The sequence below is a fragment of the Aotus nancymaae genome, unplaced genomic scaffold (genome assembly GCF_030222135.1).
Source record: "Aotus nancymaae isolate 86718 unplaced genomic scaffold, 86718_ANA_hifiasm-v0.15.2.pri h1tg000043l, whole genome shotgun sequence".
Lineage (NCBI taxonomy): Eukaryota > Metazoa > Chordata > Mammalia > Primates > Aotidae > Aotus > Aotus nancymaae.
Genome location: NW_026988457.1, coordinates 7,559,091 through 7,576,784, shown reverse-complemented (window position 1 = coordinate 7,576,784; position 17,694 = coordinate 7,559,091). Strand labels below are relative to the sequence as shown.

At 35.3% G+C, this 17,694-nt stretch overlaps 1 protein-coding gene across 10 annotated transcripts in view; it reads right to left on the bottom strand.

Annotated features, from left to right (window-relative positions):
• The window catches only part of NBEA (neurobeachin), a 743,003-nt gene that overhangs the window by 201,025 nt on the left and 524,284 nt on the right, over positions 1-17,694 (bottom strand). For 6 of the 10 annotated variants that reach the window (XM_012465562.2, XM_064361756.1, XM_064361759.1 and 3 more), the window contains 2 exons: positions 15,586-15,618; positions 231-367 (listed from right to left, as the gene is read on the bottom strand). In XM_012465562.2, the coding sequence (XP_012320985.2) occupies positions 231-367; positions 15,586-15,618 (170 nt within the window). The remainder of the gene's footprint in view (positions 1-230; positions 368-15,585; positions 15,619-17,694) is intronic. The other 4 variants (XM_064361758.1, XM_064361761.1, XM_064361763.1 and 1 more) reach the window with 1 other exon arrangement.

Sequence of the window (17,694 nt, the reverse complement as noted above, 5' to 3'; positions counted from 1 at the left end):
CACTCATAGAAAGACTGTTAAAATGTACATGCTCTGGTAATACAGGATTTAAATTCATTAATATATTCTTCAATTCCATAAAGAGAACATGCTATTTCATTCATTTTATTTTCTATGAGAAAGAGGAGAATGTGCTCCCCTCCTCCACTGTCAGGTAAAACCAGACAAAATTGAAAACCACTTCCTGCCACAAAGCCGCCAGTACTGTACATGGAATCGGTTTAACTCACTTTCGTGTCGATCTTCTTGAAGGCGGAATCATCCTCATCTACCTCGAAGTAGATTTCTGTCGTGGTGATGGAGAGAGTTCCCTTGGCCACCACCACGGGAGCGATGAGCTGGGCAGGGGTGCTGAGAACCACTGGGCCTGCAAGGCAAGGGCAAGGGGAGTCAGGCTGAGCCTGTGTGGCCCTTCCCGCTCCATCCCAGAAGTGTACCAGAGGTTTTTATTGGCAAGGATGCACTAGAAAAAATGGTGCCTGTATTACGCGGCAAATTCTTTTCATGTAAGATAAGTACTACCTAGCTTTTATACATTACCTTATAACGAGACTAGAGAGAAAAAAATGCTATGAAAACCCAGCAGGACAGGATACCGAATAGCGCTCAATCTCCACCTAGAAATTCGACATGGTTGGCGAGGGGTTGCCATTAACTGACTTAAAAGTGCAGAACGGACTGTCTAATGCCCCGATTCTCCATTGAGCATCATTGTCTTTTCCAGAGACCCCAGGCAGTCAGCACTGCCCCCAAGACCAGCCATCGCGCGAAGCCGTTCCACTCTGCAGCGGTGCTCTCCAAGGAGAGGTTAGAGGACGGGAAGGGGGCAAGAATCTAAATAGATAAATTCCGCTGTTCTGAGAGGTTTGCCTCTTGCAGGAAGATGTCCTAAGGCACGCTACACACACACATACGCGGGCACACGGACATTACATAAAGTTCTTATGTAGGAAAGAACGAAAATCTTAGTCATTCTCTCACAGAGAACAGGTCAAAAGTGATGAAAATGTAAGACGCTTGAACAAAACAATTCTCAAAAAACCTTGCGAAAGTGCCACTTCTCAACTTTTGAAACTACAGAAACAGCTTCACTAAAAGTGCCTGCGAGGGTGTTGTCTCGAATTCCCTCAATCTGTTAAGGTTGAAAACCACGAATTACGCGTATAGAATATTAATCCAAATGGGATATTACCTAAATGTTCTCTGTAAAGTCCCCCTAAAGGGAGGCATTCTTCGCGATCCTGGATTTGAAACACGATATAACGTTATACATAACGTGGGGATCGGATATAACTATTCATTTGTCTGTAGCAGGGGCGCATCATAATCCCTTCCACTTCTCCCCTCACATGCATACAGTCAAATGCGTCACAATAACAGTCGGAGAAAGGCAATAAAAAGTTAGGTTCCCCGCGGCCGCTAGGCCTCGGCCCTCCGCGCGGAAACACCTCGCGCCGCCACCGCCCTCGGCCCCCGCCGGGCCGGGCTGGGCTAGGGAGACGCGGCCAAGTTGGCGTTCCCTGGCGCAGCACACACCCAATTTGCGCCCGCCCTGCACAAAGCCAGTCCGTTCCCGAGGTTGGGGGAACACAGAGGGCTGGGCTGGGCTGGCTTCTATCGCGATTATTAGCGGGTGGCTAAGAAGCAAACTGTGAGTGTCAGCTCTCAGCCCCGATCCAGACCATCCTGGGCCAGACCCAAGCAAAGGCCTTTCATTTCACTGCTCTCGATCCGTCGATGAGCCCCCGGGACTCGCGGACTCTGGGCCCTGGCCTCTGCCCAGCCGAGTCGGGGTCCACCTCGGCTGCACAAGGTTTTTCTTTGGAAAGGGAGAGGCGGTCGATCTGAAGCACCACTTTAAAGGCTCATCAATCTTAATCTAGGTTGCTAAAGTAATTATGCCCGAATCTCTTGTACGATTACAAGTGGATTTGGGTTTCTATTCCCCAGGCCCTCCTTTGTGTTTATTGGAGGGTCTGTGCGCGCGCTTGGCGGCGCCTTCTGCCTCCCGCGCCCTCCTCCGAATCCCCCAACGCTCCGGCCGGTTCGAACCGCTCCCTTAACCCTTAAGCAACCAGGACGCTCCTTTGGATGCCACTTATCCTATTTTCTCTCTGGAGAAATCTATGCGGTTTACTCTTGATTGAGGCGAGGTGAGAAAGCTGATGTGGTTCACATTGGAGACAGAGTTACACATTGTTGGGCATTGCTAAAAACCTCAAGTCTTCATTCTAAATACAGAGGATTACCAAGAATTATAGTTTAATAGAGGTTTCTGGCATTTGGTGACAAGTAATGGTCAAAACCACTAAAAATGGCGAATTACTTCATTCTCCTAAAAAGTAATTTAACGTATCCAAACAATTAAATTGAAAACATAAAAAAAGATCAAAACATCAAAACCATACCTATTGATTTATTGAAATACATTACAAATTTTAAGCACACAATCCACGAACTTTTCATGGGGAGCACATCTTCTCTACTTAGTTCTCTGCGTTTCTGAAAGGAGACTGTGCTTCCTTTAGATTTTACTCCAATATCGTTTTGTTGAAGAGATTTTCTGAGCATTTATAAAAGGGCTTCGAACTGGTCCTTCTTTAAGAAAGACATATCATGAAATATTCAGCATTAATAGTGTGTCATTTTTACCCTCGTCCTTTGGAAATCTCCAATTACAACTTCCAATTCCATAGCATGTTTAAGGAGCACTGAATCTTTTTGTTGTAGTCTTCAGGGAGCAAACCAGTCACAGAGAGAATACGGAGTTAATCCACTACAGCAACAGAGAGAGGGGATTATGTTTTAATCCCCTTTGGGGGAGCATTTGGATTTTAGGGATACGATATTAAAATGTTTACATAAGGCACAATCACAAGCCAGCAGATCTTCCATATGGTACCTGGTTATTTGAAAACCTCGGATCCCTTTCCAAATAAAAACTGTTTACAAAGAATAGCATCTCTGAATGACAGTGAGATGGTGATCTAGCTGATTCTGTTCTAGAAGATAACTTAAGTAACTACAAATTTAACATCTTAAACTTTGCTTGATGTAGTAAATTGAGATTAACTGTAAATATATTCATCCCAATCACTACTATAGCAATCAAAGAATAAATAATAATGTCCTTGGCACATATAGAAGTATTGATATTAAAGGTTAAACAAATGGATAGGACAAAACCTCTTTCTATTGTATTGATGCATATAATAATATAAAATTCCACCATCTAAAGTGGTAATTAAAAGGAAAATATAAATGTTACTTAGTTTTTAAAACTGGTAATATAACACTTAAAAAACATGGATCCATTGCTATTTTTGAAAGAAGGATAGGGGTATTACTTCCCATTTATCTAATTTAAAATCTGAACTAGAACAAAACCACCCAAGCATAGTGAAAGGAATCTTTAAAATAGTAACTTCTCTTTAGAGCCATAAGATCTTTAACCAGTTGAGATGGTAAACCTCATTATGGACCTAGAGTAGAAAGTACACATGTTTTATATTAAAAATGAAACAATTTATCAAATATGCTTTTAAAGAAGAATGTTAAATACTTGTGGGTATAGATTACCCTGCTGAAAATAAAAATTTCAGCATAGAAATCTTAATAATATACTGATGTTTTGGTAAAACTTCTTAGAAATTTTTTTTTTTTTTGAGATGGAATCTTGCTCTGTCACCCAGGCTGGAGTGCAGTGGTGCAATCTCAGCTCACTGCAAACTTCGTCTCCAGGGCTCAAGAGATTCTCCTGCCTCAGCCTCCTGAGTAGCTGGGATTACAGGCACATGCCACCATGCCCAGCTAATTTCTGTATTTTTAGTAGAGATGGAGTTTCATCATCTTACCCAGGCTGGTCTTGAACTCCTGACCTCAGATGATCCACCTGCTTCGGCCTCCCAAAGTGCTGGGATTACAGGCGTGAGCCACCGCGCCTGGCCACAAAATTTTTAAATATTTTACTAAACTAATAGTCCAATATTCACAAATTTTAAGTCAATTTTTTTCTTGCCAAAACCACTAAGAACACGTCTGTAGTTGAACAAGTAGGGTTTATTATTCATTGCAGTGAGAGAAACTGACAACAATAAGAACCATGGGGTGACCTTTAGGGTGTTAGAAGACTCATTGTAGGATCTGGATTTCAGTTAAGTGATTTTGGGAAGGGTTCAAGAAAGTAGAGCTTTGCTCTGGATTGGGCTGTGTCAGGAATCAGAAATAATTCAATGATTAAATGTTTTAATCAATCTTATCTAGACAGAGGGAAGACTAAATGCTAAAGCTCTAACTGAAAAGATGTAGCAGTCACTCATATTAGCCAAAAGAGGAAGATGTTTGATATTTTTGTGGTATGCATAGCGATCTTGCTTTTGTCTGTGCTTAGTCAAAATTATAAAGTTGTTTTTTGTCTCACATCATCATCATGTGACCTTGTATGATGCTGGTGCTCTGTGAGGTTGTTTATGTTCAAGAAGAGAACACCCTGGCCTAGCTGTGAGCTCCAGGCCAGCTCTCAAGAATGAGTCCTAGATATAGGCAGGCCAGTTCCTAGAGGTCAGAGGCTGCTTTTTCTTAGTTGCTGGGATTAATCATTTTCTAGGGGTGGGGGTAAATTAATCATTTTTAGGAGGGGGTAAACTGCATTCTAGTGATTAAAAGGCAATTATGGCAATTAAATTTCTGAATAATGCTAAGTTTCTTTACAACTTTCAATGTAAAGCACAGCAAAGACTATATGTGGAAAAGAAGAGCTGGAATTTAATTAAAATTGGAATTGTTAGAATTATTTGATGACTTTCAATTGGTCAAATTATATTTAGGGTACATAAAATTATAATATATTTTAGAATCACTTCCTTGGTTCAATATTGTTAAAAGTTGTATTAGCTATATGGATTTTCTTCAGCCTCAATTACTTGGAAACTATATGCTCAATTTGCTTTTAGAACATGTAAAAGGTGTTATTTCAGGATAATAAACATTGACTAATCTTGGTAGAATTATTAAACTTAAAATCCTGATGTTATTTAGAAGAACTAAAGCTAATCTGATATTCTTTATGTTCAATGTAAAATAACAGTATTCCAAAAAAATTGGGATAAAAATATAATGAGGAAATAAATTTTTACAATTATTTCTGTAATGTGGTATATTTTGTAGGGAAATAATTCATACCATGAGTGACTGAATATATCTAAAATATCTATCACTGCTTTGGACTCATTTTTAAATATTGTACAGTCAATTTTCCTTAAATATTCTGCCCCATAGAAATAAAAGAACAAAATGTTTTAATCTCAAAACAAATTACTAAAGAACATTTTGGAATCCTAGGAAAGCTTTAGGCATTTTAAAAATGGAGGTATTTGTGTACATGCCCTAGGGAGGAAGTTCTAGAAAAAATACTGCAAAAAATTTTAGATTTCCAAATTTTAGACATCCAGGATGGTTCTTGGGTTTCAGGTGATTAAAGTGTCTTAAAAATTTTTTTTTAAAAATCACAGTAGCAAAATCTCTAAATAGTGATTGTTTTCTTTATATACAGAGAATATTGGTAGTTATCCAGATAAATTAAAAGGGTAATAATATTTTGAAATTTTCAAAAAAATTTTTTAGGGCTGGGCATGGTGGCTGACACCTGTAACCCCAGCACTTAAGCAGGCTGAGGTAAGAGGATCACTTGAGGTCAGGAGATTGAGACCAGCTTGGGCAATATAGCAACACCTCATCTCTACAAAAAAATTTTTAAAAAAATTAGCTGGGTTTGGTGGCACATGCCTATCATCCTAGCTACTCAGGAGGCTGAGGTGGGAGGATCTCTTGAGTCCTGGTGGTCGAGGCTGCAGGGAGCTGACGGTGATACTGCACTCCAGCCCTGAACTATTTTTGCATGGGAATAGTTACAGGATGTTTTTTCTTAAATAAAATAAAAAACACTTTAACAACCGATAGAATACTATGCCTCAAGGGTTATGAATTTAAACTTCAGTACTACTTCCTTCCCAACATAGTCACAAAGACACAATGTACCCTCCCCCAAACTATCCATTATAAATATTCTATAAACTCAAATTTTACACGAAAGCTCACTGTTTTCAGGAATTGGCCCCTTGATGCTCCCAGGTGACTTCTTGAGCATCAATCATCTGTCCTTAACATCAAGATTAACAATAACCAACTATCCCCATAGATCATGGTTTCCTTAGATTATTATTGTATAAAATGGGACAGATGATGAAGAACACATATAATGTGTTTGAGATGAGAGTAAACCTACATCTGGAAAAAGTCACTTGGCACAGTCTAAAACAGACATGGAAGGAATAGCACCCTCCTAAATGAACAACTGAATACTGCAATTTAGCATATTATTTGTTCATCATGGTAGATCATCTATTTTTACATTATTATCTATAATCCCATCTTAATGTATCTATAATACATAATTTTAAAAAGTACCAAGATATGGTACTTATATGTTTTAACTTTAACCACCATTTATGTTTACCAATTTATTTGTAGAGCAGGTAATTCTTTATGTTACAAGGAACCAAAAAAAAAAAAAAAACCCTGGTATTATATTTTCTGCAAAGGCAATGAGTGATTTCATAGAAGAAAAAGCTTACAAAGCACATATACTATAAGTAAAATGGCATGGAGTTATTTTCTAGTACAAAAGTACTAAACAACAGTGATAGTTTTAATGTTCGCTGTGATAATTTGCTCTGCCTATTGATTTAATAGGTGAGCCAGCTGAGATTTGTGTTTCTAGTTATATTACACTTAGTTCAGCATATGGAATACATTTTTCACCTTCTGGAAGAGTATTGACTCTTTTATGGCACTGGGATATCATTTAATGATCAGGAAGAGTAAATTTCTACTAGACTAGATGAGTGAATAAACCAGAGGATATGATTTAAATCTTTGCACCCTTAGGTTGGATTAAGTAGCTTGCCTTTATATTTCCATAGTTTCCTGGCCATATCTTTATGGCACTTATAATATATTGAATATATGTGTTTAAAAGCCTGTTTTTCCCATTTGGCAAGAGCTACTTGAAGACAGGGGTTATTGTCTTATTCACTTATCACAGCATCTGTCATATAGTATGCAATCTATGTTTGTGGAATTGAATATAGAAAATCATATATCCCATTGTTGCATTTATATGTCTTAGTAAAAGTCCACTTAAATTAACATATTACATATTTTAGGTTTTCCTGAAAGTGATATCAAATTTTTCTTTATAAATATAAAAGATACTGTATTTTAGAAAAACGTAAAGTAAAAATATACTGAAAACCAATGAGAGTTATAACGTAATTGATCATTCTAGCTATATTATATACATACTATCATGGTTTTAAATGGCATAATTTTATGACTATCATATTATTCCTAGTGTATAATTTGTTCTCTCTTTGTAATTAAATGTGTAGAGACATATTTAATGATTCATTCATTCATTCATTCATACAGTCAACAAAAATTACTTAATGAGTAGTGTATTGTTATTGGTTACAAGCAGAGAATACAGTGGCGTATAAGACATAAATTTTACCCACAAAGAGCTTATAGTATAAGGTAAAGAATACACAAGAGTAATTATGACATAAGGAAGAAAGGGTTAAACTAAGAACTATGTAAAGCGCTTTACACGATTTATTTCTCTTAGCAACCCTGTGTAATAGCACTGCTATCATCTCCATTTTACAGATAAGAAAATGAGACTGAGGGTTGGAGTAATTTAGAGAAGGTCATACAACTAGTAAATGACAGAGACAGGATTCAAACCTGGTGATCTGATTCCAAAGTCAGGGTATTTGTTATATACACTACCTGCTACCAAGAAAAGGACAGAAAAAAATTCTAGACATTCACAGAACAATCATGATTTCCAGCCTATTTTTGGTGGGGGAGTGAGCAGTTGGGATAGAATGATGGCAGTGACATCTGAAGTGAGCTGTGATGGATGGGCAGAATTTGGAAAGGCCGGGGTCAGGGAGAGCACTGTGAGCAAGGGGGAATAGTTTGAACAAATACATACTGCAGGCGTAAATGAGCAGTAAATAAGATTGGACAGAGATTAGGATGTATAAAGGAAAGCAGTGTGAGATGAAACTAAAAACTCATACACAACCTTGAATGTCAGATTTTATAGGTTAAGAAATCAAAGATTAGAGCTCAGAAATTATAGTGCAGAGCAGTGGTCTTTACACTTTTTCTGGGTCACACATTATCCTGAGAAGTATATGGATTTTTTTCTAGAAAAGTTCACCTATGTATTTGTCCATCCTGATTACATAATAAATGAAGAATTCATATTTTGGAGAAAAAATAAATTTTTTCATTTGTCTTCCTCTGTCTGCATCTGCATTTATCCCTAACTGTTTTTCAGCAGTTTCTGGAAATACATCTTTCCTCTTGTTTGAGGTAGTTACTCTGTCTGTGCTACTGGTCCTACACTCCCCTGTCCTCTCTGCTCTCTGATCTCCATCTCCCTTCTTCCCTTCTTTGTTAAGCTCTAGGTATCAGTTTCTATCTCTTAGTTCCTCACTCGTATTCTCTTCTTTGCTTTCAGTCTAACCTCTACTTAGGCCAAGATGTTTGGGAAATACTCATTAATTAGTAAGTTAATGGCTTGAAAAAGTCCATAAATTAAAAAAGTCTGCAGCTTTTTCAGGTTTGTTTGTTTGTTTGTTTGTTTGAGACAGAGTTTCACTCTGTCACCCAGGCTGAGTGCAGTGGCAGCATCTCACAGTAACCTCTGCCTCCCAGGCTCAAGGGATCTTCCCGCCTCAGCCTCCTGAGAACCTGGGACCACAGACTCGCACCACCATTTTTAATTTTTTTTTGTAGAGATGGGGTTTCACTATTTTGCCCAGGCTGGTCTCGAACTCCTGAGCTCAAGCGATCCTCCCGCCTCACCCAGCAAAGTGCTGGGATTATAGGTGTGAGCCACTATGCCTGGCCTGCAACTTTTTTTAAACTCATCATTTTCCAAACACAACTATAGAGTTTCTTTTTTCTCATTAGCATCTTTCAAAAGACCTGTGTTACAAGGAACATTAGTTTGAAAAAGGCTGAGCCAGAGTTCCTGACTCCTAAGCACAGGATTCTTTGCTGTTCTCTTACCACTTTACTTTCTTCTTGATATCCTATTACAGGTTCTCCTTCACTGGCTGCCCTTTAAACCTTGTTGTGCCACAGGACATCTGAGTTTGTCCTACTACTTCTCTCTTTATTATCTCACTTTCCTTAGGTGATCTCAGTGGTTTTCATTATGAGCTCCATGCTCACCTTGGCTCTCAAATTTAAAAATTCTCTATTCTTTTCAAAATTTTGGATATCAACAGATCAACATCTTCATCTCCCACCCAGAGAAGACCTTGCATCTGCACGTTCTCACACACAGTTAATAGCTTCTAAACCACCTCTCCTCTCAGGCCTGATTCCCCTCATTCTTACTCCCTGTACTAGTCAGTTACTACAGTCCTCCACAAATCACCTTTTCTTTTTTTTTTTTGGTAGCTGTCCCATTCTTCTCTTTCTGGCTTGCCACCAATTTGCTTCAGGCTCTCATCACTTCTGCTTTGGAAAACAGCCTTCTGTGAAGCTCTTACTTCAAGTCTGGGCATCCTAAAAACACGTTCTACACAAGGGCCAGAGTGATTTTTTTTTAAATTGATCACTGTTATGCTTAAAATCTTTCACAGTCTCACTGTGGCCCCCAGGATAAAATCCAGGTTCCTTAAGGCACATAAGGCTCCCTCCCCGAGCTTGTCCGTCTCAACTTCAGAGACCCCCTACCTCATGCTTTTTACCCCAATAGTTTAGAACAATTGTAGTTTCACACAGAAGGTAATGTTTTAGCATACACTTCCCACAATCTGTAACAATTCTCTAAATATTTCTAAATTTTTAACTCATTTTTCAAGACTCAAGAAAGGAAATACCCATTCTATAAAGGCTTTCCAGAATCCATGTTATTCCAGGACTGTGTTTTGTGTTATAATGGTTCTTTTGTCTATCTAGATTATTTTTTCATTATCTGTTCTTCTGTAGAGTATAATTCCTAGAGGGCAGAATTTTGATCATATGTGTCTTTTTACTCCAAGTGCCCACCATTACATCTTACATACAGTTGATACTGGATACCTATATTTGTTTTGGTTGGATAACCACATTCACCTGAGTGAAGTTTGGATCTAGCATCAGAGAATAAGGGTCTGACAGGTCCTTCCAGGTCTTGTCCTTACTTTGTGTAAATCTTGACATTTTCTATTCTAAGAGAAAACAATTGACTTGTTTTTATTGAACTGATGACTTGAACTGATAGAACATATTCTACTGGAATAACTATTTGTAAATAATTTGCCATGTAAATACTTACCCTTAGCTAATTGTTTAAGTACTTCTGTAGCTGCTATTCTGGCTCTGCAACATCAAGCCATGTACATAAAGTAATTAAATAATATATTTGCAGTAAGCAGAACGACTTACTGGTTCTTCAGTATAGCACTGCTCTAGCTGTAGTGGCAAAATCAGTTTTTAATCTTATGTTTGCGTTAGTGGCAAAGTCTTTCAGAGAGAGGACCAGGACACTCTTAGGTATGGTGGTGACAAGGTAATGAAGAGCTCACTCTTCCTCCCCTCCAAGTTGCTAACATCCATATTTTGGTACTAGGAAGATAGTTTTGTTATCTTGCATTTTTCCCTCAAATGTGACAAACAAGATGACCCATATATTTTCAGTAGGTGATCAACATCCCCATTGACATGCTTGAAAACAACCATGAAAGCTTTGTCACCTCCATACTGAAAAAATATGGTCTCCTGATAAGTTAGATATTTATTCCTTATTCTCCATATTGGTAGTGAATATGACAATAAATTTGTAGAGGAATTCATCTATGATAAATTCTCCATACAGAGAAAAAAGTAGAAAACCAAAATGGATTTCAACTATAACACTGTATTAAGAAAGAAAAGATCTTATCAGTATGGTTTATGAAACATCTGACCATAATGAAAGGGTGGCTTTTTTTTTAATTAACAAAAGATGCAAGAATGCTATATATGATTTGAATTAGGGTTGATGCTTCCTATTGTGTAAATATGTTTATTTGTCCCCTCCAAAACTCAGGTTCAAATTTAACCCTCAATGTGTCAGTATTGAGAAGTGGAGCCTTTAAGAGGTGACTGGGTCATTAGGGCCTTGTCCTCATGAGTGAATTAATCCATTTGTGGATTAATGAATTAACAGGTTATCATGGGAGTGAAACTAGTGACTTTATAAGAAGAAAAAGGGAGACCTGAGATAGCATGTGAGCTCTCCCAGCATCTCACATGTGATGCCGGGTGCTACCTCAGGATTCTGCAGAGAGTCCCTACCAGCAAGATGGTCCTCATCACATGCAGCCCCTTGAGCTTGGACTTCTCAGTCTCCATGACTGTATAAAATAAGTTTCTTTTATTATACATTACCTACTTTTATGTATCCTGCTATAAACAACAGGAAATGAACTAAGACAATGTCTAATAAGCATAGTTGAATTGTGTCTTTTTATTATATTTTTAATTTACAGAGTGTGGTTATCGGAGATGTTGTTACAATTAGGAGTACCTTACAGTGTTTTATAGATGACAGAATTGTGGTTGAAGGGGACATATGTTTATGGAAATAAAAAATATGGATTATAGTAAAATATTTGCACACTCTAAAAGGACCTGTAGACTTTATAAAAATAATGAAAAGAGGCAAAGAGCCTCAATATTCAAGATGAAGCTTTTATTTATTTTTATAACACCTTAACTGATTTAAAAATTAAGTTAGAAATTTAAATATTTTAGCTTATATAAGAAATAGACATGTGTTAATGTTGTCTCAAGAGCTTTGTGTATTCTGTGTTTGAAGCTGAATGTGAATCCTTTGGGTATACTATTTATGACTGGCAAAGCAACTTCCTCATTCAAAGAGAGAAAAAAGACTCATAAAGACTCATAGGCTTTTTCAACATCAAATAGCTTTCACTAAACAACATTTTGATGAGTTAAGTGTGAGTGAGTCAGGGACATATGGATTAAATTTCCCTTGAAATACACATGGGTTTAAAAATTAAGGGGAAAATCCTGAGCAAAAAAACAAAAAACAAAAATGCATTTTAGAGAATCCAGAATGCTTAAGAGATATTTCCCCCCTAAATACAAGTATCAGGTTGAATAACTTCTAGTTAGACTCTGTAACTAAAATGAAATAAAAATATTTATATGGGAACCTTTAAAAAATACTAGTTTTGTTGGGAGACAGAATGTTACATGTTATGTTCACCATATCAGAACTGCATTGTACGAATTAGGCTTAAGCAGATGGATTTGAGTCTGAGTTTATCTGCACTGAAGATGCTCTCTTCCATAGCACATATTCTAGTCGACAGTTACAACAAAATTTTCTGTGCCATTGGCTTGTACTCTTTTTCTTTTTAAAAGAACATATTCTTAGACAAACTTCTAGGTTTTAGAATTCTGTAGTTTATTTTAATTAGGTTTTCCCAGAATCCTGAGTTCTTTCTTTTTCCCACATGCTCTATATTTTTGTTTTATTCTCCTTTCTAGCTCATTTTGTAGGAAACATTCAATTTATATATAAATAACTTTGCCTCTGGTATCTGGATATTTGAGTTTAGAACACTGAAGGTCTAACTGTCAAGCTGATTATCTCAACTGTCTCATTTCTTAGGGAAGATATATGCCATAACTTCCTAGTTATTTGAGTTACTCAGAGGTACTGGTAGCAGAGCTAATTCTCCTGAGGATTTTCTTTTTCTATCACAATCTGAGTACCAATGTTCTATATAATTAGTAGATATTCAAAAGATGTTAATGAGTAAGTAAATGAGCAAGTGAATGAAGTCAAAAAGACATTTAGGGAGGTAGAAATGGTCAGCCTTAAGAAAAATTCTACATACTGGGAACTGTCATGGGCAACAAAGTGGGTCATGAAGGAGATGACTGGCACTTCACAGCCTTTTAATAGATCCCCTTATTTCTGTATTTTTCTTATTCTTAATTTACATAATTACATAATTACTTTTCTGAATTTTGGATTCTTAACCTGGTGAAAGAGAGAGAGAGAGAGAGAGAGAGAGAGAGAGTGCATGTGTGTTGTGCGTGTAAAGAAATATAAACCTACCACTATGAAAAACACAAATAAAAAAAATCCAACTCTAACATTTGAATACTTCTTCCCTGTGTTGCTATCTCCCTCTACTAATTACTTTAACAAAATAATCAAAGTAGCATTACAATCCATCAGATATAGAACAACTTTTCTATTGCTAGTGTTTTTTTACATTAACAGTAGCTGTGGTATTTTGACCTTATAAATTGGAACCTACAGAGACATTTAGTTAAAATGACACATTTACCAGAAGTGGGAATGCAACAGAGATTAACTTAACTTTAGGTGTTCCTATCTGGGAAAATTCAAGTGACGAATTGAAATTCAGTTTTTGGTATAATTAACTTATACTGAAAAGCAAAAGACAAAACAAAACTTATTATGAGCTACTGAAATTATTTGAATAATTCAGTTAGTATGAGCAGATAGTCTGATAATTTGAGCACTCAAATATTTATTTCAGTAGCTCATCAATAAGTTCTGTTTTGTCTTCTGTTTTTTGGTATAAATTAATTCAATAATTATCTCAGCTTTCCAGTTTACCTACATAATGTTTTTAAGTGGGAACCTTTGAGGGCAAATAATTGTGTTAGGAGATTTCTTCATGGTCCAAAGCTACATACTATATGATTGCTGTCTTTAAGGAATTTAGTCTAAAAGGACAGAGAAAACATGGGAGAACACCTACGATGCAAGGCTTTATGTGGTACGTATCTTAAGAATGGCACAATAAAAAATGTTGTGGGGTGGCTATAATAAACAAAGACAGAAAATAACATGTCTTGGGGAGGATATGGAGAAATCGAAACCCTCACATGCCGCTGACGAGAATTCAAAATGGGGTAGCCACTTTGGTAAAAAGTCTAGAAACTCCTCAAAAAGTTAATATGGAGTTATTATTTGAACTAGCAATTCCCCTTCTAAGAATATGCCTAAGATAAATGAAGACATATGTTCACATGAAATCTTGTAAAATGTTCACAGCAGTATTATTCACAGTAGTGAAAAGGTGGAAATAACTTGAATGTCCAGTATCAACTAATGAGTTGATAAATACAATGTGGTGGATCCATACAATGAAATAACTGCCATAAAAAGGGCATATATGCCAAAATATGGAAAAGGCTTGATGACACCATGCCAAGTGAAAGAAGACAGACACTAAAGATGATCTATGATTCCATTTGTATAAAATGTCCCAAATAAGCAAATCTATAGAGCTAGAAAGTAGATTAGTGGTTGTCCAGGGCTGCGAAGGAGAGAACAGAAAAATTGGTGAAGAAAGCCAAATGGTAACAAGGTTTCTATCTGAAGTGATTAAATATTTTAAAATTGATTTTGGTAACAGTTACATAACCCTATGAACGAATATACTAAAAATCATTGAATTGTACACTGTGAATGAGTCAACTGTATGATACATAAATTATATCTCAATAGTGCTGTTTCCAAAAAACGCTAACAAAAAATATTATGGAGGTGATATGATTGGCCAGTGAATATTTTACAAATGTTTGAAATGGGTCTTAAAAATGGGTAGGGTTTTTAACAGGAGGAGATGGGAGAGGGTGTGGAACAAAGAAATAGGAAGGATATTTCAGGTGAAGAAGTTTGAACATTAGTTTGGGCCTGTAAACTTTTCAAGTTAGTAGACATTAACCAAATGAGTGGACTGTTGGTAAAAACAACATACATATACATATACATATACATATACATATACACATACACACACACATACATATATATATAAAACAACATATATATGTTATTATTACCAACAGAACTGATAATAAAGCATAAAGCACCATCATTATCATTAACTCAGAATTTCCAAAATTAGTAAAATTACTAACTTTGGGAAGAAACAATAAGGAATTTATATAAATTCCAATTCTATTACGTAAAATATTTCTATTGTCACTCAGCATATGTGACAGAACTACCATTATAAAAGTAATGAAATACATTTCATTAGTGGGACACCATTTTTTCAACTTAAATCCTTCACTTGTCAATTTATATAAATTTGAGTTAATCTTAAATTTCAGTTACTCAATAGTTATTCGAAGAAACAACTTGCTAAGTTTCAAATTAAAATAAGTAATCAAGATTTTAGATTAAAATTCATTGAATTATACCAATTAATCTCAATGTTTTCAGTAAAAAATATAATTAGTAAATTGAAATCTTTAGTCACATATGGGATTTTAGGTGCTAATTGACTTTGGTGAATCACTACAAACTAAAAAATGTAATTAAAGTAAATTAAGTTAGGTGTTATTAATATAATAATTACATTATTGATTGACATACTTCTATATTATAATCATATTAGCCATTTGCTACAATACATAATAAATTGAGTAATTAGTAGTCACACACATTTAACTTGCCTCTTGAGATGAACAGCTTGGGAAGAAAGGGAACTAAAAGTGAAATAGAAAATTGTATGACATTTAAAGCTATAGAATTTTGTGGAACATTGAGTCTTTATATAAAACTAGAAATCTTCAAACAAAATATTGAAAACATGAGAAAAGGTCAATATTTAAGTAAAACTGTACTAAAAGCATTTATATTTATCATATTGTTTTTAACTTACCAGATTGATTTTGGGCCATTCATAGACTATCTATAAGCAAAACTAAAATTAATTATTATATATGTTCATATACTTCTAATGTAATGAAACCAGTGTAAAAACTGAGTTATAAACAGAAGATGTCATTTTTACATCATTTTAGAAGAGTCTTTAATGATATATACCTACACACACTCACACACATATATTTTAATGTAGTATTTGGTGTATTTTAAACCATATACTATGCATTTGTAAGGACATATATTATTTTATATACTTCTTAACCTTATGTAAGTTTCTTAATCTCTTGATCTCTATATCTTTATTTCCAAAATTGGTGGAATAATTTCTACCTTATAGAGTGTTGTTTAGATTAAATGGGTTATTACACACAAAGCTCTCTGAACACTAACCCTAACCCTAGCCCTCTTTTGTATTTAGAAAAGGTCACCATATCAATTTGTCAGTATTTTCAGCTATATGGAAAATAGTTTTAAAAACCTGAAAATGTAAATGTACTCATGAGTAACTGCTATTAAACAGTTCTCAACAAGCAGAAAATACATACTTTTTTTTTTTTTTACAGAAAATGTTAAATCTATAATATCAGCATCATTTATATATGGAAAAAAGCTGGTTTTGATGTCTGGCTCCTAGTAATTCATGCCAGCTATTCTTCTTTATCTTTTTCTTTTCTTTTATAAACAGAAATTGATCCTACTTTTTGAATAAAAAGAAAACAGAATTAATCTTAACTAAATTAGTACTTTCTCTAAGTTTTCTGTACTAATGAGCATGCTGTTTTCTATTTGAATTTAACTTATTATTTCATATTGGCAAATTATAATGCATGTCTCCTTATCTGCATGCCTATGTCAGCAAAACAGGGTTTTGTAAAAAACAGGAAAATATAGTATGCTAATCAGCAGGTTTAGGTTTACCTTTACAATTATAAAAATGATGTATTCTTTCATATATATTCTAAAATCTAAGAACTCTAAATACTTTTATATATATATATATTTGTATACTAATGGTATACAAGCCATTTCATTAAGTTGTCATGAAAAGATAAACCTGTAATTTTTATCTCAGAGACTGAAATAGGCTGTTATTCCTTTTTATAATATTTCTGAGATATCAAGTAAATATGAGATTATATTAATGTTGAACACAGATTTTAGGATTTCCTGGGTTTTAATTTGGATTTAAGTCTCCTGTATGGGTGACATTTTCTTTAGGCAGTGTAGCTTTGTCAGGTACTTAGAATGACATGTTATGAGTAAGACAGACATTATTATTAAACAAATTTTTATTTCTGCAACAGAGAGAACCATGATTTGGATAACAATTGCTTAGTGCAAAAACAGTTATGTATTGATTTAATCTGCAACTTTAACCAATAGCTATTTCTTAAACCTAAGAATTCTGGCTTGGAATGAAGTTCTTAAAATGAATTTTATGTAACATTGTAACTATTATGCTAGTCTAGATAAACAGGTTTTAGCATTTACAAAATGAATCTATTGTTATAAAATATGCAGAATATTTCTGTGGCCCTTCATAAAACATCCATCCCTTACTGACTTTTCACTGCATTCAAGGTTCTGAGTATATTTGTGGACTACTGTTTTAAAATGAACTCTACAGAGTAGGCAGAGGATCAATACTTTAGGACAGCTGTAAGACACAAGGATCACGCCAGAAGACTATGAGTTAGGACCAGGTGGCTACGAATAGGAACAGGTGTGCCAAATGACAAATCCATTAAAAGACAGAAATTAGAGGAGTCTTGATTCAGTGGACTGGTCAGGAGCCACACAATTTGATTCTAAAAAGTTTATGTCAAGAATATTTTCACTGTTCTTTAGTGTTCGAACTTAACTTTTTTGGGGGATTTTTTCTTAGAAATTAATAT